The sequence below is a fragment of the Drosophila hydei genome, unplaced genomic scaffold (assembly GCF_003285905.1).
Source record: "Drosophila hydei strain 15085-1641.00,03,60 unplaced genomic scaffold, DhydRS2 tig00000138-arrow-arrow-pilon, whole genome shotgun sequence".
Taxonomy (NCBI): domain Eukaryota; kingdom Metazoa; phylum Arthropoda; class Insecta; order Diptera; family Drosophilidae; genus Drosophila; species Drosophila hydei.
In genome coordinates this window covers 1-27,440 of record NW_022045674.1, presented here as the reverse complement: position 1 = coordinate 27,440, position 27,440 = coordinate 1, and the positions used below count along the sequence as shown (strand labels likewise).

The following is a 27,440-nucleotide window of genomic DNA, read 5'->3' as shown; positions in this document are numbered from 1 at the left end:
GCAGAAGCAAGTAAATAAAATTGGATATTTTTGTGTGAAGTTGAATTCGATTCATATTAAGATCCAGATGAAAATGAGGTTTTGACTTTGCTGAAAAGCAATTGCGACGGAAAAGCTGTAAGCTGAGTGCTGGATCACTAAGGACATTGCATTGCATTGCTAGAGCACAAAGAAGGACTGAACCTTGAAGGTTAATACAGGATAAAGACCAAGCTCAGTGCCACAGTGACAGGCCCAAGAAAGATTGAGCGACAGAGCTGACTGACGCTAAATAAAGCATTTTGGACTACTGCTAAAATAAGGTTTTTAATTAATATTGTAGAAATATTTGTATTATTATCATTAGTCATATTACAAATGAATATGATATGACATACACTAACCAAACTATTTTCAAGTAGCACTGACAGCTAAAGACCTTTAGCCAAGAGAGTAGTATATGCATAAGCTGGCCTGGCAGTCGAACCCGGATGCTCGTGCTAAGACAATTTATGCAATTTACAATTTATGGTAGCCATAAGTAGAGCACGGCGCGCAATCTAAACTATTGTCATTTAGAATAAATGCAGTACGGAATAATTCAGGTCGAGTCTTGTTACTATTTGCGTGACTAACTCCAGGCAATCTCTCTCTAAGCACAATTTAGGAACATACATGCTTTATGCTAATGAACTAAAAGTATATATATTAGAGTATATATAGAAATTGAGCAATGTGCTACAAAAAAATGTTACCTGTGCAAAGAGTGAACGAAAAAACCGAGTAGAAAAACCTAAATAAACTCAAACAGAGCAACGTAACTCAGCTGTGAACTTTGCTAACAAGCTGTGATTCATCTTGAAATAGGCCTAAGCTGAGACATGTGTGTGTGTGTGTGTGTGTGTGTGTGTCAGCTGTGTTTCGCTTTCTCGGCGTCTAGGTGCCACCGATTGCCACTTAACTTTTGCCACACACTTTGCCCGCCAGGTTTTTATGGCAAATTAATAAGCCACGAAAATTCCAAATAAACCATAAATTTTATTAATATTCTATGTATGACTAAAAACACAATCGCCACACACACACACGCACACACACATTTATTTAAATATGCAGCGAGCTATTCATAAAAAGTATTTTTTTTTGGTTTTGGTTTGGGTTTATTGAATTGTCGCTACAATGACAGCGATTCAGAAAAAGAAGATATATATTAGGCAGAGTGAGAGAGTAGGAAAGAGAGGGGAGGAGACTTAAAAAAACTACCGCACCGCACCCAATTATAATAAAAAACAAACGAAATCGATTTCGAATTCAGAATTGGACGAACAATGGAAAAACCTTTTGCGCTCCTACGGAAGTGACAACAAATTTAAAATTTACGAAATAAAAATTAAAATTAAATAAAACACAATGGACAGACACTGAAACTGGAAACCAGGCGACAACAACAGCAACAACGGCAACAAAATAAAAATAATAATAATAAAAATTAACATACAAACTAAAATGCATACGAAATGTGAAGCGCGCAGAGAGGCTGTGCGACGATCTGTGATCGGCGATCGACGCTCGATAGCGCTTTATGGGCGATAGTTTTTGTTGTTGTTGTTGTTGTTGTTTGCTTGGCCATAGTACGAGTTCATTGAGTTCCGAATTCATTGATGGATCGTATCGCTATAACGGCAGCCAACCAGCCAAAGCTAACTGTTCGTTCCAAAATAGAAACATATATACAATCTGTCAGGTTTGGGCAGGCACAAATTTACGATCGTATATAATTCAAATTTATGCAGATGGATTCACGGCGCAGCTAAGCGAAAATAAATCATGCTTTTTAAGTGCCAGCCAAGCATTTGTTTTGGCCAAACACCTTGAATGGCAGCCTGGCAACTCTGTCACAGAAACAGAAACAGAAACACAAACTACCGTGAGGCAATCATCGCAGCTAACTTTGTCATCCTCCTCGTCAGCAGCAGCAGCAGCAGCAGCAGCTGTTGACAACGTTCCAGTTTTGAAGCCTTCATATATATATGTATATTGTTTCTATATAGTGTATATAGCAACATATCTCTGGGACGCCCACATCTTCTGCTCTTCAGCCTCACATCTGGCTGTTGGCAGCCTTGCCGCCACCCCGCCGCAGCTTCGGCCGTGTTGAAATTTATGCGACCGCATCGCTGCCGTATGAATTTTTAATTTTTCACAAATGTTTTTTATTTTTTTCTCATTCTTTATTTCATTTACTTTGTTGTTGTTTTTTATATTAATTTTGGCAATTAATGAAATTTAATACTTTTGCGCACAGTGCAAACGATTTGCGAGCAGCTTTTGTCAAGTCATCGCCTGCTGCGAGCGCCGTAGCCTGTTTATTATTATATAAAACTAAAAATAAATAAAATAAAGAAAATATAAATAAAATAAAAATAAACTCTAAATAAATAAAAAATATTCAGATGCTTTTAAGAAATTTATAATGAATGAAGAAATAGAAATAGTTTTTTAGGCATTTGAAGCAGATTATAACTATGATGAATTTGCTGACTTTGGCACGTTTTGTTTTAATTGCATTGACTTTTAATGCCTTACAAATAATATAATTTAATTCAATTTATTTTTTATAAAATTAAACTGTATTAGTTGTTGATGATCGGAAGCAAGACTTGGTCGTTTGTATTCCTCTTGAGACTTTTGCGCTTGCTACACGGGAGAAGTTTTCCTCTAGGTATATATAAGTATAAAAAGTCATATGATGATTGCTTATTTATTGTATTTGTGTTTTTTTGCTTGGAATAACTCTAGAGATATAGAGCCTTATATACTTTGGAGTCTTTAACATAGAAAAGTTGTGACTGGGATGAGGGAAGATTATTGAATTTATTGAATATGCCATAAAAAACAGAAGAAACTTTCAAATTAAAAGATTTTGTTTGTTAACTTTTGTTGATATATAGATATAGATATAGATATAGATATAGATATAGATATAGATATAGATATAGATATAGATATAGATATAGATATAGATATAGATATAGATATAGATATAGATATAGATATAGATATAGATATAGATATAGATATAGATATAGATATAGATATAGATATAGATATAGATATAGATATAGATATAGATAAAGTTATAGATATAGATATAGATATAGATATAGATATAGATATAGATATAGATATAGATATAGATGTGGACTTTACTGTTGCTGCTGATCAGGAATACTCATCTAGTTGGGAGTAATAATTATATATCTAACCAAATTCTAGTTGTAGTTGTATCCAAGGTCCAATTGATCCAGCTCCAGCACACTTCAATCGCTATATAAAATACATTCTGTGGGTAATACGAATGATAGGGTTTGTTCGAATGGCCAACAGTTTCATGGTGAGCTGCAGCAAAAGGCGATCCCCCGCATTGCTGGAGCTGAACGATGTTTTGATCTTTTTAGAAAGCTGTGAAAAGAAGATTTACGATCGATTTTCATGTGCTAAGCGCCACATGAACTTCCGTTGATTTAGAGTCGACTCTGGAGAGCAAAGCAAGACACAACTGAGTCGAGCTGAGCTGAGGTGTTGGCTGGGCGTAGGTGTCATCAGCTGCGAGCACCAGCCCCATCCACGGCTACAGCTACAGCTCCATCTCCATTTTCAGTTTAAACAAATTGAATTTAAAATTAATCGTATTTGATATCGCTAACAAAAAAGTTACAGAAAGAGAGAGAGAGAGAGAGACAGAGAGAGAGGGAGGAAAAATGTTTTATTACATTGATTTGCATTTAAATCGATGTTTCGACTGAGATGGGTGTATGGAAAGGGAGAGAGAGCGAGAGAGTGAGAGAGATAGATAGATTCGGGTTGGGATTGCGGCACTGATGATAACGAGCACAGCGAGCGGTCAGAAACGTTGACAAGCTGACAACGCGAACCCAAAGAACCGAAACCCAACCCAATCGAAAATAAACAAATAAAAAAAATCCAGCGAAGAATTCTCAATGAATTTAGTCGAAAAGAGTTTTCTGAATGAATTTTAGATGCATAAATAATACCCCTATGTAGGCCTTGAATGTGGACTAAGAAATGCAATTTGGTGATTTGTAGGTGGTGGCGTCTGTTGCATAGGGTTTGAGCTTAGCCCCAACTCGAGTCGCTATCTGCTTCTTCTGCTTATTTTTTTTTTTTTGGTTTTTACCTTTTGGCTCTCTCGCTGTTGTTGGGCTAAATCACGATTTATGCTCAGCAAATGCTTTTTAGCCAGAGGCTAAAACCAAAAAAAAAAATAAATAAAAAATAAAAGACAAAAAGCTGAACACAAATTTGTTCATTCAACGTAAGGCTGAAGCGGGCAACAGGTTTTCTCTTGTTGTTGCAAAGTTGATCGTGCCAAACAATGAGAAAATGAAACTCATCTCGCGTACTCGCTCTTATCCAGCTGCTTGCCAAGAGCTGCCTCCCACTCCGCAGACACTGAGAGCCGAAGAGATACTCGAGACTGAGATTGAGCCCGAGACCGAGACTGAGACTGAGACTGAGACAGAGACTCAGATTGAGAAACTGTTGTTGCTTTGGCCAAAAACCAGCCCCAGAGCGAGCTGTGAGCTGCGAGCTGCGAGCTGCGAGTCGCGAGTTGCGAGTTGCGAGTCGCGAGTTGCCTGCCACTCAACTCAGTGGAATGGCATCCGAATCCTACCGTGGGAAATGAACAGTAGTTGCTTTTGGCTTTTGGAGCAACAACAAGTTTAATGCTACAGTCAGTTGTTTGTTGTTGTTGCTGCTGCTGTTGTTGTTGGCTTTGCAATTTCACTGCAGCTTTTTGGTCGTCGGCGCATATCAAATAAGCCTAATAATAATGCAATTTATGCCAAAGCAAAGCGAAAAGAGCCACAAAATGACTTTTGACTTGCTCTATTTTGCATGCCCATAGCCAGACAGAGATGGAGCAACAGGCTGCAAGAAAGAGAGGGAGAGAATGGGAGCAGGAGAGAAAGAGAGAGAGATGATGTGTGGGATGCTGCAGCTAGAGAGAGCGAGCTATAAGCATTTAGGAAAATCTAAAATATTTATTTAAATTGTGATTGACAAACTTATCAAGTTTTTCATTTAAATTCCTATTTTTCATTAATTTGATATATTTTTAAAATATTTAAAAAATATTTACAATGAATTTGCATGCATTTGAATTAGTTTTTTTATATTCTTTTTTGCATTCATATCAATTTGATCAGAGAGTAAATTTCAAATATATTTCTAAAACTGTCAAAATTTAAGAACGCGCAAATAAATGTGAATTGAATTGATTTAATTATATTAAATATATGATGCCTAATTTTATATAAATATTATATATTAATAACATATAATATATATATATCTATACCTTCACAATTTCTATTTAGCTGTTGATAAATCGTTTTATTTTGGCAATAATTCCATAATTAAAATATGTATTACCTAAATATAAAAATATTTCGAAATTTATAAAATTAAAAATTGTTCCATTTAAAGTAAAAAATTGCCGTGAGAGATATATATACATGATAAGCCATAATACTAGGTGAGTGAAGTGAGATCATGTAGCCTTAAGCGAGTAGCTTAACAAACAGCCATTGCGAAATGCAATTGAAACAATTTATAAGAAATTATAAAGAAAAATTACAGCTTATTTTAATTAAATTATATAAATATATATATAATATATTATATAAATTATATATTGGCAATATAGCAGACCCTTTCAGCCCAAGATACTTATGTTCTCTAGTCAAGTTTAACGCGCTATGATTTGCCTTTTAGCCCAGCTCGAATTGTGCTTCAATGGCTCACTTGAACCAAAAACATTAATGAAAACATGTGAAAATACAATTAATATAAAATTATAAAATGGCTAACAGAAATGAATGAAATTCAGCAGATGAGAAAAAATTTGACTTTTGCTAATAATGAAATTAGATTTTTCCCGATTTTTTGCTTTAAGAGAATTTTTCTGATTTTATCATTGCTCTAATGCGCTTTTTCCTAATCAAATTCTTGACTAATAAACTTCATAAAATGTTTTCATTTGTATTAATTTCAGCTTAACATTTTAACAGTTGTTTTCAGTTAAGTATTTTGTGTTGTTGGCGAGCAGGCAGGAAAGTCAAATATTTTTAGTTTAATTAAATAAATTTTGTCATAGATTTTTCTTTGATATTTAATTCCACAAATATTTATAAAACAGTAAGAAATTTAATATATATAGATATATACATATAGATATATGTTTATAGTACTTAAACATTGGGTTTATTTGGCTAAACATGCGGTTACATTCTGAAGGATGTTGGAAAAACCCTGAGCACGTGCAAAGCAATGTCCTGGGCAGTTGCCAAGCTGTGTTGCTGTGACTGTTGTTGTTGTTGTTGTGTATGTGCGTGTGTTGTGTTTTGGGAAAACCTTTTAGCACCTTTGGCCAGCCACAGCGCAAATCACAACAAGTTGCGCATCGCCGGGACCTGAGCAATTGGGAATTAGGAATTGGGCTGATAAGCTGGCCAAGTGGGCAAACAAAGCGTTTGCGCGTGCGCGGCGAGCAGAGGGAGAGAGGACGATGCAGGGAGAGGCTGAGAGAGAGAGAGAGAGAGGCGAGATGAGAGAGGAGAGGGTAGCAACACCTACGGACGGGCAAGCGGTTTCGCGGTTGCGTCTTAGGTTTGCTTTGGTTTCGGATTGGTTTGGTTAGGTTCGCGGTTGGGTTCGTGGTTATGTGGTAGTTGCGGCATCCTCTCATCTAAGTGCGACGTGGCTGCTTATCTGATCAAGCGCAGGACACGCGTACGTGTGTGTGTGTGTGTGTGTGCGAGCGTAGATAACAAAGAGGTGATAATTGACCGCCCTATTGGCTTAGCAACCAATTACAAAGCTTATCAGCTGCACTGCAGCAATCAAATCAAACAACGTTCGACGGGGCGGAGCAACGCCGGTGGTCTGGCCTGTTGTTGCTGCCCCCATCGATAGCCATCGATCGGTGTAAACAAGGCCAGCAACAACGCACCTATGGCCAAGTGTGAAATGTGCCCGGGTCGACGATCGCGTTCGTATGCTAAATACCGAGAGGACTCCCTCGCTTATCAGTTGTTTGCCTGGTCGGCAGGGTCGAGCGCTTGACGCACTGTCTCCTGGTCGTAGGCATGCACCAGCAAGGCCACCTCCAGATTCAACTGGGCAATGTCATCCTTTAGCTTGGCAATCGACTTCTTTATCTGCTGCACGGAACCTGCAAAGACAGAGATCGAATCACATGACGCAATATTCCCGAACTTTGATAACAGCGTCAGAGTCAGCGAAATATGCTATGAATCACAATTGACTTTTAGCAGAACCTGCGGAATGGAAGAGCTACGCCGAACATATGTGAATTCATTAAGCAATGAGTAATAAATTGTGTTCCAGTTAGTTGATTGGATATCTTCTATTCTATGCTATAAATAATAATGAATCACGAATTATTGCAACTCTGAGTGTGCAGAGGAAATACAAGTAAGCTGAGAGAACTTGGAGTAATTCATTTGAAAAGTAAAGTCTAAAATGTTGACTTTACTTTTCAAATTAATTACTCCAAGTTCTCTCAGCTTCCTTGTATTTCCTCTGCACACTCAAGGTTTTTTTTTGACAATTTAAAATGAAGGGAGATGGAGAGAGAGAAAGCAATAGAGGGTGAGAAGGAGTGTGGGGAATTGAGTAGAATATGCTGGAGACGAAGCACAAGGCTAGACGGAGAGATTGAGCGAGAAAGAGAGAGGGCGAGCTCAGATGTTGGACAAATATAGTAAGAGTGTGAGGGAGAGGGAGATGGTCTGCAGGGAATATATAAAACTAAAAATAAATTAAATTAAAACTTACTTTAACTTGTCAAAAATTAATAAATTAAATTAATAAAATTAATAAAAATATTATTTCATTAAAATAAAAAATAAATAAAAATAACTTATATAATTTTTAAATATTTAATCTAAATACAAATTTAATTTAATAAAAAAATAATAATAAATAAAAGTAGAAAATAAGAAACCTTTCATAATAAAGCAAATTAAGTCTAGGTAGCTAATAATAATAATAATTAATAATTAATAAATTGCTACTTAAATAAAAAGTAAATATTAATAAAAATTATATTGAATTTAAATATAATAAATAAGAACAATAAAAATAGATTAAAAGAAAGTAAATAATAAAATTAAAAATTATACAAATTATTATTTATAATGAATATCTGAGTGAAAAATGAAATTAATAAAAATAACAAATGAAAGACTTTTATAAAAACACCATCGCAGTCAGTCGAACTAAACAGATCTTGACTATGTTCATCATATTCCTCGCTTGCTTGGCATACTCACTGCCATCGGACATGACTTGACCGCGTCGCTCCATTTCCTGCTTCTTGAGCTCCTGCTCGGCCATCACCTCGCTGAGCTGGTTCATCTGCTTCTCGGCCTCGGCTTGGACCTGGGCCTGCGCGTACTGCACCGTGGATAGCTCAATGGAGAGCTCCTTGTACTGCTGGATGAGCGGCTGGAGCTCGTTATTCAAGTGCTTCTCCCTGCTCTCGATCTTCTCCATGCTGAAGGTGAACTCGCTGTGCAGCTTCTTGAGCTGCGCCTGCGTCGACTCGGCCACGTTGGCGATGCCCGTGTTGAGGGTCTCCATCTGACTGATGTGGGTGCGCCAGTCGCGGGCATCGGCCTTGACGAATACCTTTAGCTGCTGCAGCACGCGCTCCAGCTCCAAGCGCCACTCCTGATGATCGCTGAGGCGAGCGTCCAGCTCGCGGTTTTGCTCGTCCGTCGCGCTGGCTGGCAGCGCGCCCAGGGCACGCTTCTGGCGGTTGAGCCAGTTGACCTGCTTGAAATTATGCGCCTCCAGCTCGAGATCGCTGTCGTCGCTGAGGGCGGCCGCATTTTGCTCATCCTCCAACTTCTCCAATATGATCTCTGCATTGTCCTCCAAGTAGTCGCCCACAAACTCCTCCTCCTGGGCTATGTGCAGGCGTTGATAGTTGACTTGCGTCACTTTCACCGCCTGCGTGGCCAACGAATCGAGCACCATAAGGCAAACGGGACCAGCGCCACGTATAAGCTTATTGGGAGCAAAGTCCACTGGCACATCCTGCAAGGATGCGACTACTTCAGTTGCCTGAACCTTCAGTTAGCTCTACGAACTTACGATTTCCTCCAGCATTTGCATTATCTTGGCGATCACCGTATTGGGATCATCGTGCTCCTGCGGCCGCTCCATTTCCTTGCCCAGCTTCCTGCACAGCCACCAGCAGATCAGCGTAAACATAAAGAATTGCTCTCCCGGATTTGTTGCCTTCACGAAATAAAAGCGCGACAGCGGCTTCAACTTGTATTCCCTGAGCAGATGCTTCTCATAGTTGAGCAGCTTCAGCTTTTCCAGCAAGTCATCTGATTGAAAGTTTTGCAACTGTTGCGTTTTATCAGCGGCCTCCTCTTGCATTTTGTTGAAGCTCTTTTTTCAGAATGAAAATATTATAACCTTTTTATTTGTGTTTGTTCATTTCCATGGCAACCAGTAGCCAAACAAAAAGCATCGCATATGCGTATAATACAACACTTAACATTTGTACTTAAGACTTTAAACTATTCTCCATAAGCATAAATTATAAACTTAATTAAATAAATTAAATTGTATTAAATTGTATTAAACAATTAAATTGTATTAAAAATTAATCAATTTTGATTTGGCGCCTAATGAATACTCAACAGATGGCGCCAATAAAAGTTGCCATTCACATGAACTAGCTAACACATTATAGCTATCGATTTGTCTAGGATAGTATCGATTGGGATGACACATTCTCTCAATATATATCTAAAAATAATATCGATATATATTGTCTAGCAGCACTGCTGTAGCGTCGCTTTTGCACAATTGATTCAAAATTTTGTCGCCCTACAGAAAAAACGACCCGAGTATTGTTTTTAAAATGTACAATAACTTAGATTTAAATGCTTTGACCATAGAAGACATAGTCGAAGAATACAAAATATTGCATGAGCGTCATGAGCAACTGAAAGAACGCAGTGAGGAGGATGCCCAGCGAATACACGAGCTCAAACGAAGCCTGGACACATCTTTGGCGGCAGAAAAATATTTAACGCAGGAGCTGGAACATCTAAACGCCCAGGCGCAAGCGTCGTGTCCTAACACAGATGCGCGTGTGCAACAAGAATTGGAAGATCTCCGACGCAAACACAGAAATCTACAACTGGAACATGAAACCTTACAACAGGACTACGATGCGAAAGTCGAGGAGACAGTCAGCCTCAAGGCGAAGCTGGAGAACGCAGTGCGCGATCTGGAATCGTCTGCTATGGTGAAAACGAGCAGTGTAGACGATGAAATCATATCACGTTTAAATGGAATGGAATTGGAGAATGCAGAGCTAATGCAAAAATTGGCTGAATATGAGGAGGGCAATGTGAAAAATACCTTTGCCCTCGCCGAGCAAGAGGTGAGTATCTTTAATGTATCATCCTATTGGTATAATCTTATTATCTGCACAGAAAACCATTGAGATATTAAAAGATCAAATCGATTGCCTGGAGCAAAATCTGCGCAGCAAACGAGATGAGCTGGAGGAGAAGTTTCAGGTGTTGGAGAGCACTCAGGAGCAGCTGGTGGATGCTAATGCCAAAATAGCCCTGCTGAGCAGTGCCCCAGAACACAATGGTTGAGTATACAAGTCGAAATCTTTATAACTTTATCTTGAATGCAATAAACTTGCAGAACGCAAAGGAAATTCACTGTTTGCGGAGGTAGATGATCAACGACAGGTGATGAAGCACTTACTAGCTGCCCAAAAGAAGAGCTATTTGGATATGAAGAAGATATTCAACGAGAGTAAATTTGAAATACATCGTCTTAAACGTGAGAACATAGCCATGCACACGGAGCTTCAAGCATGCAGCACAATCTTCTGCAGCGCCGACAAAACCTACCAGAGTGAGTACTGGCTCGGGGAACTCTGCTGTAGAACTTTCTTAACTTATTCTGATCCATTTTGTAGATAAGCTCAATGAACGCATTCGCAAGCTGTTGCAGCAAAATGCCAAACTGGAGTGCAATTTGAATGAGCTGCAGGAGCGTCTGCGCGAATTGGCCAGCCAAAAATCAGTGACTTGGCTAGATTCTATGCTGGATTTCTGCAAGTATGAGCTGGCCGAACGCTTGGGCCATGTTGTGGCAAAGCTTTGCAATCATTTGCTTAGCTTTACCAGCTACAGATTGTTTTTATTGTGATTTGCCCGTTAAGTTAGGCTGCGTTTAGATTTAGTTCACAACATTCCCATTCCATTTAGACGCGAAACGGACGAGCTGAAGACCCAACTGCGCAGTATGCACATCCAAAATGCCACGCTCGAGGAACAGTTGCGCAATATGCAACAGGACATGGCACGGTCAGTTCAAATAATTCGCATTTTAAGCTGTTTTAAACCTATTTGTCTTTATTGTTCAGTTGGCGCTTTGAATCGCTGAAGTCACGCTGTGTGTTGATTGATCGCGAAAATCTGCTGATGGAGCACAAGATTGCTTTCAAGCCCATGCAGGCCATGGAGTTCGATATTAAGGAAGCTCAACTTAAAGCTGCCTTGCCACGTATTGTCAACGTCACGGCCGCCCCTTTAGGCTGCGAGAATGCAGTTAACGTGACAACAAAAGCTGAACTCGTTGTATTGGAAACGCCGTTAAAGCCGCGTGCAGTTTGCGTCAATCTGCAAACGGATGTCATTGTCTTGGACACTCCACTTAAAACTGAGCCGGAGACGGAGTCGCGCTCTGCCATTAAATATGCACCGCTCTCTTGTCCAATTAAAATAAAGCATGAGGTAATTGATCAGGCATCCACAGAGAACTCAGGTGAACAGCTACAACTAGATCAGGTCCAATGCAAAACTGAGCTAGAGGAATCGGATGCAATCGAACCGTTAAGTTCCTCATCTCAATCACTTACAATGTCCACTCCACCCATTGGACACATCCGAATTAAATGTGAGCAGCAGCTTATGTCACCTGAAACAGAACCATTGCAAGCACCGGCTGAGCTTTCTGTGCCTGCCAAGCCTCAGCGCAAGGGCACTCCTATCAAATTAAGTCAGGTTATAGCTGAGTTTGATGAGGACCAACATGAGCAAGTTCCCACGCCTGCCAAGCCGCAGCGCAAGGGTACGCCAGTTAGGACCAAGGAAGAGCCCATTGAGTTTCATGAAATTTGTGAGGCTAAACCCTTGCGCAAGGGCACGCCAGTTAGAGTCAAGTCTAGTGCCATTGACACTGAGACCAGCGTCCTCTGTCCAGTGCGCTCTATACTAACAAAGAAACGCGATTTGTTTGCCGAAGACAGCAACAAGAATGTGCAGTTCAGCAGCAACGCACCCATTGTGCACAATCTGTCTCCTGATCTTTGCAGTCCAGCGACGTGCAGCAAGGAAAATGCTCAGCCTGAAATCCTGGACATAAAGCCAGTCAAAAAGTCGCAGAGCATAATACGACGCATCGTTGTGGCATCCAAAAAGCCAGCAAGCTCATAAAGTGAAAAGCAAATGCATATTTATAAATACAATTTTTAATTAAACTAAGACTTAGTCTATGAATTACACACCAAACAACAACGAGACGTACAAACTTAATAATTCTTGCCAATCCTAGATTCACATTCGGAGTCTTACTGCAACAGGCATCAAGATAGTATATGCAAACCTGGAACAATAAAATTTCTATAAATCAGACTTATGAAAAATATAAAATAAACAAAATGACAAATTTATATATAAGCTAAACCCAATTTTAGAGCCATTCGAGGTTTTCAAATATGTATTAACATTGTATAATATTTCTGGAGCCCAGACTTGAGTTACGGCATGTTGTACATCAACTAATATTTTTAAAGTTTATATAAAAATGTGCAAGTAGGCTATGGACTAAACTGCATTATGATTAATAGAACTTCATAATAATAATATATAATATATAATAAATAATCATAGCAGATAATGTGTATAGGCTTAATCAATATATGAGGGAATTTTATGAAAATCATGTTTACAGTATAAAAATTGAAAACTGCAATTGTCACATAAAATGTTGTCTTATTTGAGATCCCCTTCAGAGTAAAGATACTCTATGCTCCAGTTAGAAGTCAGTCTACAAAAATTTGTAACTTCCGATTCTGTGCTTTATAATATTGTCAATGTGCTTTGGTATATTGTCAATACTTATCTGCATCTAAATATATTCTTGATTGTAATCAACGGCCAACACTAGGTACACTCATAACGCATCCCCAATCATAAATTTGTAAATATGCAGATAGAGTTAGAATTGTCTATTTCGGCTGTTACGTCAGTCACATCAAAACCTCGTCTAAGACCCCGTATGGGACTCTAATCAGAACTTCATAGATAATTCAATTACCAAAGAGTGCAGTCTTTTGCTCATAATCTGAACTTTTAATGAAAAATGAGTAAGATTTAGATATGAAATGTATCTCTTGCTGATATTACTATAATTTTCTACTTTCTGTTACATGCATTTCGACACGTTCATAATACCCGTTCTTTGAATTTGTACAGGGTGTACACATTCCATTCGACTGAGATGATCTCTTAGTGCAAACAGTTGACAAAGTTGTGCTGATAGTATTTATTAGACAATCTCTTTCTGTAGCTTACGTAATTAAGCAGTCTGTTAGACGTCCAACGGTTTCTCCTCCTCGAAGCCCAAGTGCTCGTAGATGGGCGCTGAGGCTGCGGGCGTTTCATCAAGTGGCTCCTCCACCTCTCCTCCGTCGGCCGGTTCCTTGATCTCTGTGTATAGCTGATAGGGCAGATCTGTGGGCATGACCTCATAGGTGACGTGATGGGTGCGCGAGCAGGTGGACTGCCTTTGGCCGGCGCAGTTGCAAATGGAGGCGGAGCCACTCAGTGGTGTCTCATAGCCATCCGCCTGCGGCTCCAGATCCTCAGTCATGTTGGCGGTGCTATTGCCATTGGCGATGGGATAGCGCACGATGTCTATGTGATCCACAAAGCGATGATTGCTTGAGGCTTTGTTGCCGCAAAAGCAGGGCAGGCCGCTGGCGTAGTAGGACCAATGGAACATACGCTCGCAGTGCAGATAGAGATACAAGAGCAGAAAGAGCAGCGCTATGCCCAACGGCAGCATGAACACTATAATGAGCGCCTCCGAGCGCTGGCTGTGCGACTGCTGTATGGGATTGCCATAGAGCACCGTGTGGCTGGAGACATTCAAATGGGCATGGCTCACCGACCAGTTGCCTTGGGCCTCGCCCTGTTGACTGCTGTTCGCACTTGGCTTGACCGTTGCTTCCTCCAGCTGCGGCCGGCAGCTCAACCCATTCACATTGATATGGGATATGTATTTGGCATAGCGGAACAGTCGAAACAACTGCGGCTGGGCATGCGAGAAGTTGAGCAACCACTGACAGCTCCACGGATTATCGTCGATTTGTATGTGCAGCTGCTGCGCCTGATCCCAGGCAGCGCCCTCCGTGTGATCCAGGCGCAACAGCTCGTTCGAGCTCAAGTCCAGCTGGGTCAGACTATGAGGAGCTAGCTGCAGCAGCTGCAGCCATGAAATGCTATGCAACTGATTCTGTTGCAGCTGCAGCGTCTGTAAATGCGTCAATTGGGCAAACCAACTGCTGTTCAAGCTTCTCAGGTGATTCGCGCTGAGATCTAGGCTAATGATCGAGCTGTTGAACAATTGTAGCTGTCGCAGAGCGTTTCCACTCAAATTCAGATGCAGCAGCTTGGAGGTTGCTGCGGCATCTAGTGTGAAGCCGCTCAGCTCACACTGCACCAGGCTGAGATTGCGCAGCTGCTCCGTGCCGTTGCCGAGTCGCAGATGTCGCCGCTCTATGGGCGTTTGCTGCACCAGCAGCTCAGTTAACTGCCCAGGCAGCGCCTCCAAGAACTCGCTCGTCACAAGCTTCAGCTGTGTCAGCTCCAGATGCTGCAGTTGCTCCAGCTGCTCCAACAGCTCGGCCTGTCGCAGTTCCAACTGACGTTCGTGCCGTATGGTCAACTGCTGCAGCTCTCGGCAGCCTGCGAGTGGCTCGACGAACCGTAGCGAGTTGTTCTCCAGCAGCAGCTGCTGCAAGTGCGGCAGCAACACGAAGCTGTTGGCGCTGAGCGTGCCCAGCTCGTTGTGGCGCATGGTTACAACACGCAGCTGCTTCAGCTCCAGCTCCAGCTTCGATCCGCAGTTCAAGGCAAGACTAGCTTCCAGCACAAAACGCTCGATCTCTAGACTCTCCAGCTGCGCACAATTGTCCAAATATTCCAGGCCATAGCTGGCCATGTCCAGCGGCGGCGTCTGGCTGCCATTAAGACGCACATGCAACTTGCCAGCCACACGCTGCGCGCCCAAGTCAAAGACAGCAGCTCCAGTGCTGCTGGCATTCTCAGTGCAATCAATGTCCAAAGGCAGACCAAAATCCTGCAGGCTACGCTGTTGCGGCGGCGTTACGTAGAGTGTGGCACGTATGAGGCAGGAACTATCTGCAGCGGCCACAACAGCTGGCTGAACGTGCAGCAGTAGCAACAGCAGCAATGCGTAGCAGCCTATTGAGGCGCTGCTGCAGTGCGTCATCGGCTGATTGGCATTCCACTTGAGCAGCGAAGCGTATCGCATCTTTGTCGCACAGCAGCCGCTCGCGTCGCGTGCAAAAACTCAACTGGGCAGCCCTCAGTGTGCGAAAAAGTGGAAAAGCGGAAAAGCTTTAGCGTCGCACCTTTGGCTCTCGCCAGGTCATCGCCAACCCCCCGCCGTTGCCGCCGGCTGTGTTTTTGCTTAAATATTGAAAACATCAATTCTCAGTGTGTTTCAGTTCAGTTTTGTTATAAATTTAGCTATACTGTTGCTCCGCTCTTTGCTCTCGCACTTGTGCTTCCTACACGAGTTCTTTTACACAGCTGTCAACATGATGCCCGTACCCCCTTCACGATCCACCCTCCGCATGCCCCATCCATCTGGAGCAGCAAACACTTTTCGCACAGAGCCCACTCAGCATCATGCCTCCAAAGTGGCTGCGGAATATGTTTATGTATACTATCACTATATATACCAACATCATCTATATATATATATATATATAGACATGCATATATCTGTAGAATCGCATCAGCTGTGTGGCCAGCATTCGCGGGCTATCGAGCACTCGAGCTGAATTGTTTACACATATTTTTTCTTTGAGTACATTTATATATGTTTTTAGAATTGAATAATTTGATTACTAATCGTGGGCACTTTGCAGCTGCCATGAGATCAGCAAGAACCCTTGAAAATCTATTGCGAAGGACAGCTTCCATATAAGGGCAAACGAGTGTCATAATAAAAGTCTGACCTTCATTTGTTGTTTATCAATATTTTTGGAATATTGAATGGGATTGCTTGGACATAATAAAGAGGCTATAGGATACACTTATATATCAAACAAAACGTGAATGTCAAGCTTAAAATAGCTTTTTGAACCTTTGAAGTGCTTGCTTAATTAGCAGTTAGACTGTAGATATACCAAGCTGAACTGTACATACGGAGATATATTTGAACTCTGCCAAATATATATAAAATCTTAAATTCAATTATATATAAATATATATTTATATATATTTATGCATATGTATTTTGAGAACAAAACCAAAGTTCAAACAAACATTTATTTTATATTTCAGATGATGTTTAGATATTTTACTTTATTATAAATAAATATATTTACATTCATTTCTATGTCTTACACACATATTATATTTTTAAAAAGGAAAATCAAACATGGGATTAAATTGAAACAAAATTAAGCTGGAAAAGATTGTGATGTTCGATGTGCTTGATGTTTTCTCTCTAATAGTTAATTTTCCAAGCTTACTGAATGATCAAGGGCACTATATTTATATATAAATAAATGCATATAAATAAATAAAAATATAAACTTTTAGAGATCGAAACGAGCTCATCAAACAAAGAGAAGCCCACAAAATATAGCTATAGGACTCTAAGCAAATCACAAATAGTTTTTATGACTACCCAAGATTTTTCGACTAAGCAGAGCACAATTTTTCGTGGTTCGTTGTACTAATATTTTTATCATATTTTTATCATATTTTTAACATATTTTTTACCATATTTTTACATATTTTTACCATATTTTCACTATAGTTTTTTTTACCATATTTTAACCATATTTTTGTACCATATTTTTACCATATTTTTACCATATTTTTACCATATTTTAACCATATTTTTACCATAATTTTTTAACATATTTTTACCATATTTTTTTTACCATATTTTAACCATATTTTAACTATATTTTTTTTACCATATTTTTACCATATTTTTACCATTTTTTTTACCATGTTTTAACCATATTTTTCCATATTTTTACCATATTTTTACCATATTTTTTTACCATATTTTAACCATATTTTTACCATATTTTTTTACCATATTTTTACCATATTTTTTTACCATATTTTTTTACCATATTTTTACCATATTTTTACCATATCATATTTTTTACAAGCAGCCAACGTTGATTATTATAACCTACTCAACATCTATAAAGACACTCCCATATCTTAGGCCCAACTCATGCGGCCAAAACTGATTTTCTTATTGACTAACTGAAAGTATATATATGGAATTCAAACACAATTTATACACGAAAATTTCATTAAAATCTATAGAAATGACACAAATAAAAATGTTGCGAGGCGAGTTGCACAGTTGCCATTAAAGTCTACCAAAGTAGCGTGTGGCAAGCAACTTGATGGTATGGCCCAGGAGTCGGCGATCTGTATAGATAACGTACGGTTGATCCTGGCCATATCTTCAAGTCGCTTGAACCGCTAAGTAGAGCTCCGGCTGACCTGCTCTAGGTTCTGGCCTTTAGCGTGCGTGGAGTGCCCAGTCGTATGGTGCAGGGGCTGGATTGCCGGGTCTGGGTATTCGTTCGCGACGTGCCCTGTTCGCTGGTGGGGCAGGAGCGCTGTGGACTGACGCTGCTGGAGGGCACAGCGAGAGAGACACTAGCGGGACCGCCGGTGGTGCCGCCAGAGGTCATGGTGTAGATGTGACGTCTAAGCACACGTATATGCTTCTGAGAGACCTCGAAGTTGTGGACCAGCGTATGGAGCTGTGTCTGCAGCTCGGCAATGAGACTGTCTCGCTCCTGTATGAGACTCGACGTGGAGTTCTGGCTGCGGCTGAGCTTCAGTTCCAGATCGAAAATGCGCTTCTGCAGCTCTCGGCGCTGTTTCTCCGTTTGCTCACGATGCCGCGACAGCTGCCGCTTACCCGCCGCCTGCAGCGTGTCCAGCTGCAGCTTGGTCGTGGTCAGCTCCTCGGCAAGGCGATGCTTTTCCGTCTTGAGCGCAGCATTGTAGTTCTTAAAGATCTTAAGATCCCGCTCAGCTGCCTTCAAGCGATTGACCGTGATCAGCTTCCGCTTGCCCAGCTCATCGATCTTGCACTTCAGCTGCGTGGCCTCCTTCTGGAGCGAGTGCAGCTTCTCAGCCATCAGGCAATTCTCGCGCAGCACATTCTCGTATTTGGTGTGCTCCTCGCGCATCAGATGCGGCAGCTGAGCAACGCTCTTCAGCTTGCTGTCGATCTTGGAGCGCAGAGTGTCGATGTCATTGTAGATGCTCGACTCCAGCTGCTTGTTGTTCACGTGCAGCTTGTCGATCTCATGCTTTTGCGTCTTCATTATCTCCTGAGCCTTCACGCAGCGCGTGTGATAGTCGCTGATGCGTTCCTGCTGATGCCGTATAATGCTGCGATATTGTACCTGTTCGCTTTTCAGGTCTTTGATCGTGGTATACAGCTGACTGAACTCACCGCTGTCTTGTTTGTAGGCGTACTTGCTCTTGTGATCCTGCTGCGTGTTGATCACGTCCTTGAGCACATTGTACATGTCCTCTAACGATGGGTCGTTCTCCTGCCCCTCCGAGGCTGTTCGCAAGCCGCGTCGTGTGTGGTCACGCGATGCTACTACCTTCTGCTCATAAGCACCTGTAGTCAACTGCTGGCTCCTTACTTTCGACTGATGGCGATTACCTTTACGCTTAGCCAGCGACGACGACGGCGCCGCCTGCATTGTTCCAGTGGAACTGGGCGCAGCCAGCACAGTCATAAAGCTGCTGTTGCTGCTGAATACATTCTGACCGTTGCGACCCTTAACCGTCAGGTCGGAGCCTATGCTGGTGGAGGATGGACAATATCTATCTAGCAAGACCCCATCAACATCCGCTTCGCTTGGAGTCTCCATTTCAGGACTCGTACTGCGCCTGACCACAAACTGGCCATGCTTCTGCTGCATTTCGCTCAGTTCATAGTTAATCTTCATGTACTTTTTCTCTAGGTCCTTGGTCGTCTCGTTGTACTCCTTGAGCTCCTGCTTGTACTTGGTTAGCTCCAGCTTCAGCTTGGCTCCCATCTCATCGCCCTGCGGTCCGATGCGCCTGTTGGTCGTACGCTCATGATGCTGTTGCTGCTGCTGCTGGTGCTGATGCTGCTCCTCCTCCTCATCATCGTCCTCATCGTCCACTAAGCCAAACTGCTCGCCATCGCTGAGCGCCAATTCTTCATCCTCTTCCACACAGTTGATTTTAGTGGCGTCGCTCGGTGTTAAACTTTTGGAGTGGACACTTATGTAACTGTTCTTTTTCAGAGTCTTGCCGCTTGTGTTATCCGCCTCCGATTGCTTCCCCATCGACTCGGCCTCCTCTTGCCCGATGGGGGAGACTCCTCTGGGCGCCGGTTCGTTGTTAGCTTTGTAGGTGGCCGGAATTAACATTTACAATAATTTTGCTCTTAGCCGTTTTCTACATACACTTTCCTAATTTTTGTCCTGTCTTTTTACCAACAGATAATTTTTAAAACGAAACTTCTACATTCATTTACCAAAAATAGTTATTACTTCGACTGGAACAACATCAAATTATTATTAACACGTTTTTTTATTTTTTTGTAAATGCCTACTCAACGAAAACATTTGTATGGCTCTCTACAAATCATGCCCATTTCGTGTATATATAATATTCATATATATAATATTATTAATACGAAGACTGCGACTTGTTAGCATAACTCAAAGGCTTCAACAAAGTTGTTTGCAAATTTAATCTAATATCTGGTATTATAGATTATTTTATATCTTTGAAGTCAGTCCAATTTCGAAGTTAAGAATTAAATGTTGACAATATAGAGATAATTCATGGCTTACTCTCGGCAGCAGAAGGATTACACCAATTCAAAAAGATCTCTTCTATCTAAGGCTAAATTTGTGAACATTTTTTCTACCAAGTGAAAAATCTAATAAAGATCATGAAATCATCGCTGATGATCGAGGACTAAAATCTATTATATATGATCCATGACCCATGATCGATGATCTTAGATCTATGATCCATAAATAACAACTGAGACCTGAACACTTAGTGTTGAGTAAATATAAATTTACTTAATCGAATATACATTTAGTTTTACATAAGGTTTTTATTCTCGAAAATATTGATTACTCTGATTGTGATATTTTTTCGGGGCGTCGATGAGCATGTGGATTTTGATCATAAGACACGTCAAAGCAGGCCAAGGCACATATGCTTCGAAAACTGAAAAGCATTATTCGAATGGTTCAGTTCATTTCCGTTGTTTAAAAAAACAACACAACCTTAAAATTTTATAGTAATCAATTCCAGAATACATATCCAAAATTTGAAGATTATGCTTTAAAATTACAAGTTATTCGAGCTATAATATAAAAAAAGAAAACATCTTGGAACCATTGAACGAACAGGAGAGAGAGAGGGGTATCATCACTTTGCTTTCGTAAAGTAAGTATCGATCAAAATGGGTGACAATGAGGGTGCAGAGGAGCAGGATTTTGAGGAGGAGGATGGAGTTGCGGCCATAGATGAGGGCGGCATCGAGGAGGGCATTGAGGATGACTTATTCTCACGTCTGGGTGAGTCTTCAGATGATCCAGAGCAGAGACGCATGTATCACGAGTATTTGGCTCTCATCAAGGAGATCGATTGCCAGAATAGGATTATACAAGACATTAAGATGCAGGTAATGGACATGTGCGAACGTCCTTGTAAGACGCGCAACGAACTGCGCGAAATCAAGCGCCTGCGCATTTGTATGGAGCAAGAGAATATCAAGTTACACACAATGATGAATCGAGCTGTGAAGCTGCAGAACTTTGGCTCTCGTCGTCATTATCGCGAATTAAATATGACAACCACCGTAGATGAGGATAATATATCACCGTATTGCTTGGGTACCTGTGGAAATACTGCAGGCAGTGCCGGTACGGCCACAGACTGCAGCGAAGACGCTCCATCCAGCCGTTGTCAAGTAGAAGGCCAAGAGGATCGGCTCATTAAGGCGCTAAGTAAAGCTATGCAAAAGATGAAGGGCGCCTGCCCAGAGGATATGAAAATGATGCAGGAAATCGCCTGCGCCATCATGGCTTCCAAGTCTAAGCCCAAGCAGGTGTGCATGCCGGGTCCATGCCAGAAAGCGAATTCTCCTTGTGACGAGAGCAGCAGCAGCTCGGTGGCACCTCCATGCGCGCCGTGTCCTCCACCATCACCGTGTCGGCAACCGAAACGCTCGCGCCATCGTGCCCAATCACCATGTCCGCCACCCTGTCCGCCCCCTTGTGCGCCGCCGTGTAACAAGAGCGATTCGCTGGACAAGCTGAAGCGTCGCATTGTGAACATGCAGTCTTCGGTGAAGAAGCTGCTTAATGAGGTTAGCAAGCGCGAGACACTGGAGCCCACATCGTGTGGCGGCTATGATGACGACGACGACGACGATGATCCATGCAATGCGCAGTCCCGCCCGCCTTGCCCCGAAGATCCCGATCCATTGGTCATTTGCGGTGGCAAGCGCAATACCAAAGCGGACCAGTTCGAGAAGATGAAGGAGAACTATGCTCGACTCTTAACCCAGTTTCAGCGCAAAGACTGTCAAATGAAGGAGCTGGAAAAACGGTTGGAAAACTATCCAAGATCCAATTTTAAAATTATCAATTAACGTTTTTTTATTTTCTTTAGCATGCGAGGGTTCATGGGCGGCTGTGGTGCCTCCAAAGGTACTGCGGACGCTGACACCGCTGAGCTAAATTTGCTCCGTGCCCGCGTCAATGAACTGAAGGAAGAACAGTTGGAGTTCAAATGTATCATGAAAGAGCAGTCACAACAGCTGGAGGATTATCGCAACAAGTACATGCTGGCACAGCAAAAGGTCGAGGAACAGTGCGTCTCGTTGGAGAAACTGAATATGAATAATAAACGCATCGAGCAGCAAATTAACACGGAGGTCAAGGAGATACGCTCCAAATTTCAGGAGAAACTCAACGAGCTGCTCCATTTCCCCAAGTTGCTCGAGAACGAGCAACTGAAACTAGCGCAGGTGTGCAAGGAAAAAGATGATCTGCAGAGCAAACTTGTGGTTGTCTGCAAGGAGTTGAAATCCTGCAAGATACAGTTGGAAAATCCCCCAGAAGACTTGGGTCCACAGCTTGCCCAGTGCCAGCTTGATTTGACCCAAGCGCGTAATGAGATCGAGGAGCTGCTGCGGCAGCGCGATCTATTCTGTGAACAACTGAAGACTACACAAGACGATCTGGATACGTTGCGTACCGAGTCCGCCAAGATCATTGCCGGCACCAAGGAACGCGCCGAAATGATCAAGGCCCAGCAGCAGGAACAAATCAATCGCCTCGAGAAGGAGTTGGCACAATGTCGTGCCACGGCCAGTTTGTCGGTCAACGATCGCGAGGCGGTCATACGAGAAATGCAGGGCCAGCTCAATACATTATCCTACAGTTTCGATGCGGCCCAAAAGCAAATCAAAACTCTACGCAATCACATTGCCTATGTGTCCAATGAGAATTGCTTCCCAGTCAAATGTTAAGACGACAGTTTCGTTCAGATTTCAATGTTCTCATCCAACTGCCGTCATATTTGTGCGTGTGTGTATGCGTGTGTGTGCGTATCGCGTGCTCGCGTATCTTTGATCATACTCCCAAATCTCAAAATAATGTATCTCTGAAATGTACAAAATGCATGATTGTCCAACACTGCGGTTGTTAATATTTACATCAACATCCTTTGGGTCTCTATGAATCTTTTGTTGAACGAGACAGAAATTCACTAAATTGCACATTGCATACATGCGTGCGTAAATATAATTTCTCTATAATAAAAGCGGTTCAAAATCAATTAGTAGTTCTGGAATTCGACGATTCTTTTCTCTCATGAGCCAATTCGAAGACGAAGTTGGTTGGATCCAGGTCGACAACTTTTGTTTTCTGGTTGGTCAAGATCCAGAATCGTAAGCTTTAAGAGCTGCCGCTTTGTGTCTAAAAATATATATAGCACAAACTTAATTTTCGCTCAATAAACACAAATACTTTATTGCTTTAGAATGGCATTTGAGGAATAGCCGCTAATTGTTCTAGAGATAGGTGAGCGCAAATAGATGGCACTACTGGGCACAAGATCTATAGTGATTTTACTGCTAGGCGTTTCATTTTGGGCGCATTCTTCTTGGCCTGACGTTTTTGTTCCTTGAGCTCCCAACGGCGTTGCTTCTCTGGGTCCTCTTCGGCGAGCACGCGCTCCTTCTCCTGCTTGCGCTTATCTTCGCGACGCTGTGCAGCTGCCTCGGCACGAGCGGCATGTGTGCTTTTTAGGAACTCTTCCTCGACGCGCAAACGATTCTTATCTGCCTTAGCTTTGGCCTGCAATTTCGATTTAAATTGTTAAGATATTGGGGCTAGTAGAGGGATGTCAAGTTGTGTGATAGCCTACCTCTTTGGACATACGATAGATTTTCAAGCGTTCCATTAGATAAAATATTAACAATAACAAGGGTTTTATGGTCTCCATTTCGGCATGTTTTGGCAGATTAAAGCCGGCCAATAGTACAGGCCTCGTCTCCGGCTGCTTCAGCGTGTTGCCTTCCTCCTGCTGGACTTGGCCGCTGAACTGATCCGAGATGTGCAGGTAATCGATATAGCTTTGGTATTTGTTAAGTGCAGTTATAACACGTGACTCGAGTATGGCGGATGTGGCTTCCGGTATTTCCGAAAGCACGCCAAAGCCACTAGGAACGTTATAACGATCCTCGGGCTTGGCAACTAAGCTACAAAACTTGGTCTGCGGTAAAAAGAAGTTAATACTGATTTCAGCCACGAGATCAAAAGTTAATAACTTACCAAATCTGTGTACTCCTTGAATATTTTAGTTATAGTCTTTTTGCTACCGACTGCAAACACAAATGTATCCATTAGGCCACGTGTCAATTCGATTTTGATGTGCACCTGATCCAACTGGGGTCGCATCAGACCCCGCAACAAGAGACACCAAATCCTGACGCTTGATCATTTTCAGCTCCACCAGCATGCCTTCGCAACATGTGCGACCGGAGCACCAAAGAGTGTACAAGCTTTCGCTCTCCTTAATTAGTCCTGGGTTCTCGTTCTCCACTTTACCATCGTCGCCAACTAAAGCAAAATTTTCGTCGAGGAGCGCTTTGTGCGTGCTGAACCAGAGCTGCGCCAGACGCGCATTCTTTGTCTTGCCAGCAAAGAAGTTGGCGAAATAAGCTAGGAGACCGGCTACCATTAGCATTTCCATCCAATAGGAATCCCAGTGAGTGCGGAAATGCAACGGTATATTCGGTATCTTTAGCTTTGGCTCCGTCTTCTGATCAATAGGTGGTTCCATGGTGTCACCAGCATCATAGCCTTCGAACTCCTCTTCGTCCTGGAAGTGCTCAAATTCGTCGTCGTTTTCAACGAGGCCGTCCTCCTCATCATCGTTGGAAACAATTAATTTCTTGGGCTGTTCCTGTCGTTCTCTGCTGTAGCCATCGCCGCCTGCCCCCCTGGATGAGTCGGCATTTTCTGCGGTTTCGGTATCATAGCTGGCTTCCACAAAGTCATCATCGAACTCCGCAAAATCATTATCAGTTTCATCTTCGCTGTTGATATTTACATTTGCGCTGTTCAGTTGACAGACGCATAAACAGCGCCAGCAACAAAAATGCAAACACAGGTCGCATTTTATAATACAAATAGTCCAAAATATAACGTAATTCAGCTAATATTAACCTAAATCTAAAACTTTTCACCTAATAAAAAAAGTAGGTTAAGTGGACTGAAAATATCGATAAAAAGAGAACATATTTTCTCGATAATAAAATACTGTTAATATACAATTTATCACTCAATAGTTGAGGAACGGTTGAGTATATTGAACACGACACAGTGAAATCAGGACGAGCAAATTGAATTTTTGAACATGAATAAGTTTATTGCAGTGAAAAAAGTGAAAAGTCTTTCTATTAAATAAATCGTGTGTGATTGCAATTAACGAATACTGTCATGTTATGCCGTGAGCGAATAATCATCATTTGTTTGTATTCTCACCTGAATGTATCGATAGTTGCTTATGTATTTCGATTAGTTGACGATAACAGCCTTTTAGCCGCCGCAGCGGAGTAAACACGTTGCAATTCGCAATTTGTTGGTTGCTAGTTATTTCAATAAATATTAAGTGAACTCATAATAAATTACGCAGGCAATCACAGGAAAATGGTAAGCGAAAACATATAAAATAATACCGGTAAAACAGTCGTGCTTGCTGCGCGCTATAATCCAATTGCAAATTCCACGAATACAAAATCCTCAACCTGATGCAATATTTGCATCGGGTGACAATCAAAAAACGAAATAATTAAAATTGTTTTAATATATGCATGACGCAAAAAAGGCAAATGTGGAACGTAAAGGCACCTTCAAGGTGGAATTTCTGCAGAAAATCGAGCGCGAGGTGCAACAGCGATGGGAAGCGAGCGCGTGCATGAAACGGATGCCCCAACAGAGCCCAAGAAACAACTGAGCGAAAAATTCTTTGTAACATTTCCGTTTCCGTATATGAATGGACGCTTGCACTTGGGGCACACATTCTCCATGTCGAAGGCAGAGTATGCTGTTCGCTATCATCGCCTCAAGGGACGTCGTGTGCTGTGGCCCTTTGGATTCCACTGCACGGGTATGCCGATCAAGGCGTGTGCTGATAAGCTGGCGCGCGAGCTTGAAACGTATGGTTATCCACCCAAGTTCCGGAGACGGAGGAAGAGGTGCCAGTTGTTGAGCAGTCGCAGTCGGAGGTGCCCAAGGATAAGTCAAAGGGAAAGAAGAGCAAAGCCGTTGCCAAAACGGGCAGTGCCAAATATCAATGGCAAATTATGCAAAGCCTCGGCTTGCAGGATGAGGAAATCAAGCAATTTGCCAATGCAGAGCACTGGCTGAGCTACTTTCCACCGCTGGCCGTGCAGGATCTGAAGCGCATCGGTGTACATGTCGACTGGCGTCGCACATTTATAACCACAGATGCGAATCCCTACTACGACTCGTTTGTACGCTGGCAGTTTAACCATTTGAAACAGCGCGGCAAGATCATGTATGGCAAGCGTTATACAATTTATTCCCCTAAAGACGGACAGCCCTGCATGGATCACGATCGTTCCAGCGGCGAAGGCGTAGGTCCCCAAGAATACACTCTGATCAGAGATGAAAGTCCTGCAGACGCCCAAGGCTTTAAGGTGAGTTTCAACTTTCAACTATAAATTTGGGCTAAATTATCATTATCCCTTTGCAGTGCTATCAAGCAGCCGATTTTCTTGGTGGCAGCCACATTGCGTCCGGAGACAATGTATGGCCAAACGAATGCTGGTTGCACCCAGACATTAAGTACATCGCTTGGCAAAGCTCGCGTGACAACGAAGTGTGGGTCAGCACACATCGTGCCGCACACGTAACATGGCCTATCAAGGCTTCACAGCCGAAGATGGCAAAATTGTTGTATTGGCCGAAGTGACAGGCCTGGAGCTCTTAGGTGTTCCACTGTCGGCGCCGCTAACGAGTCACAAGACAATTTACACACTGCCTATGCTGAGTATTAAAGCGGATAAGGGTACGGGTGTGGTAACCTCCGTGCCCTCTGATTCGCCCGATGATTATGCTGCCCTGGTGGATCTGCAGAAAAAAGAAGCATTCCGTCAAAAGTATGGACTAACGGACGAAATGGTACTGCCATATAGCCCAGTACCCATCATCGAGGTCCCAACACTGGGCAATCTCTGTGCTGTGCATGCCTACGATACACTGAAGGTTCAATCGCAGAATGACAAGGATAAACTAGCGAGGCCAAGGAGCTTTGCTATTTGAAGAGTAAGAGTTAACGGAACTGTATATTTGCTTTTGAAGAAATATGGTTTTAATTGAGCAATTTTTCTAATAATTATTATCATGCTCGTGTATACATACCCCGAATTTCCAATTTCAATTATTT

The 27,440-nt window shown here is 42.0% G+C and overlaps 6 protein-coding genes and 1 pseudogene across 7 annotated transcripts; 3 read left to right on the top strand and 4 right to left on the bottom strand.

Annotated features, from left to right (window-relative positions):
• Window positions 1-6,271: 6,271 nt before the first annotated feature.
• On the bottom strand, window positions 6,272-9,480 carry LOC111602114 (intraflagellar transport protein 57 homolog). Its single transcript, XM_023319066.2, has 3 exons — window positions 9,187-9,480; window positions 8,361-9,129; window positions 6,272-7,237 (listed from the first exon to the last, which is right to left on the bottom strand). The coding sequence occupies exons 1-3, from the start codon at window positions 9,478-9,480 to the stop codon at window positions 7,092-7,094; spliced, it is 1,209 nt and encodes a 402-aa protein (XP_023174834.2). The 3' UTR covers window positions 6,272-7,091.
• Window positions 9,481-9,875: 395 nt separating this feature from the next.
• Window positions 9,876-13,029, top strand: LOC111600897 (protein Spindly). The gene is made up of 6 exons (XM_030223156.1): window positions 9,876-10,498; window positions 10,551-10,716; window positions 10,774-10,989; window positions 11,054-11,195; window positions 11,346-11,444; window positions 11,504-13,029. The coding sequence occupies exons 1-6, from the start codon at window positions 9,971-9,973 to the stop codon at window positions 12,573-12,575; spliced, it is 2,223 nt and encodes a 740-aa protein (XP_030079016.1). The 5' UTR covers window positions 9,876-9,970; the 3' UTR covers window positions 12,576-13,029.
• Window positions 13,030-13,731: 702 nt separating this feature from the next.
• LOC115482910 lies at window positions 13,732-15,699 on the bottom strand. The gene has a single exon (XM_030223158.1). It carries the CDS (start codon window positions 15,697-15,699, stop codon window positions 13,732-13,734), a length of 1,968 nt encoding a protein of 655 aa, XP_030079018.1.
• A 2,019-nt stretch (window positions 15,700-17,718) lies between these two features.
• Window positions 17,719-20,050, bottom strand: LOC111600862. Of its 2 annotated transcripts, XM_023317183.2 has the most exons (2): window positions 19,898-20,050; window positions 17,719-19,836 (listed from the first exon to the last, which is right to left on the bottom strand). In XM_023317183.2, the coding sequence occupies exon 2, from the start codon at window positions 19,775-19,777 to the stop codon at window positions 17,939-17,941; it is 1,839 nt and encodes a 612-aa protein (XP_023172951.2). In that variant the 5' UTR covers window positions 19,778-19,836; window positions 19,898-20,050; the 3' UTR covers window positions 17,719-17,938. The 2 variants fall into 2 exon arrangements, with proteins under 2 accessions (XP_023172951.2, XP_030079013.1); XM_030223153.1 differs by having other exon boundaries at window positions 17,719-20,049.
• Window positions 20,051-20,669: 619 nt separating this feature from the next.
• LOC111602319 (kinesin-1 heavy chain) lies at window positions 20,670-23,158 on the top strand. The gene is made up of 2 exons (XM_023319323.2): window positions 20,670-22,067; window positions 22,131-23,158. Exons 1-2 carry the CDS (start codon window positions 20,917-20,919, stop codon window positions 22,990-22,992), a joined length of 2,013 nt encoding a protein of 670 aa, XP_023175091.1. The 5' UTR covers window positions 20,670-20,916; the 3' UTR covers window positions 22,993-23,158.
• A 299-nt stretch (window positions 23,159-23,457) lies between these two features.
• On the bottom strand, window positions 23,458-25,470 carry LOC115482909 (coiled-coil domain-containing protein 47-like). The gene is given in 5 exon segments (XM_030223157.1): window positions 23,458-23,821; window positions 23,892-24,239; window positions 24,299-24,430; window positions 24,432-25,184; window positions 25,465-25,470. Coding segments are annotated over 5 exon segments (1,479 nt in total). The 3' UTR covers window positions 23,458-23,581.
• Window positions 25,461-27,319, top strand: LOC115482907 (annotated as a pseudogene).
• The last annotated feature ends 121 nt before the right edge of the window (window positions 27,320-27,440 follow it).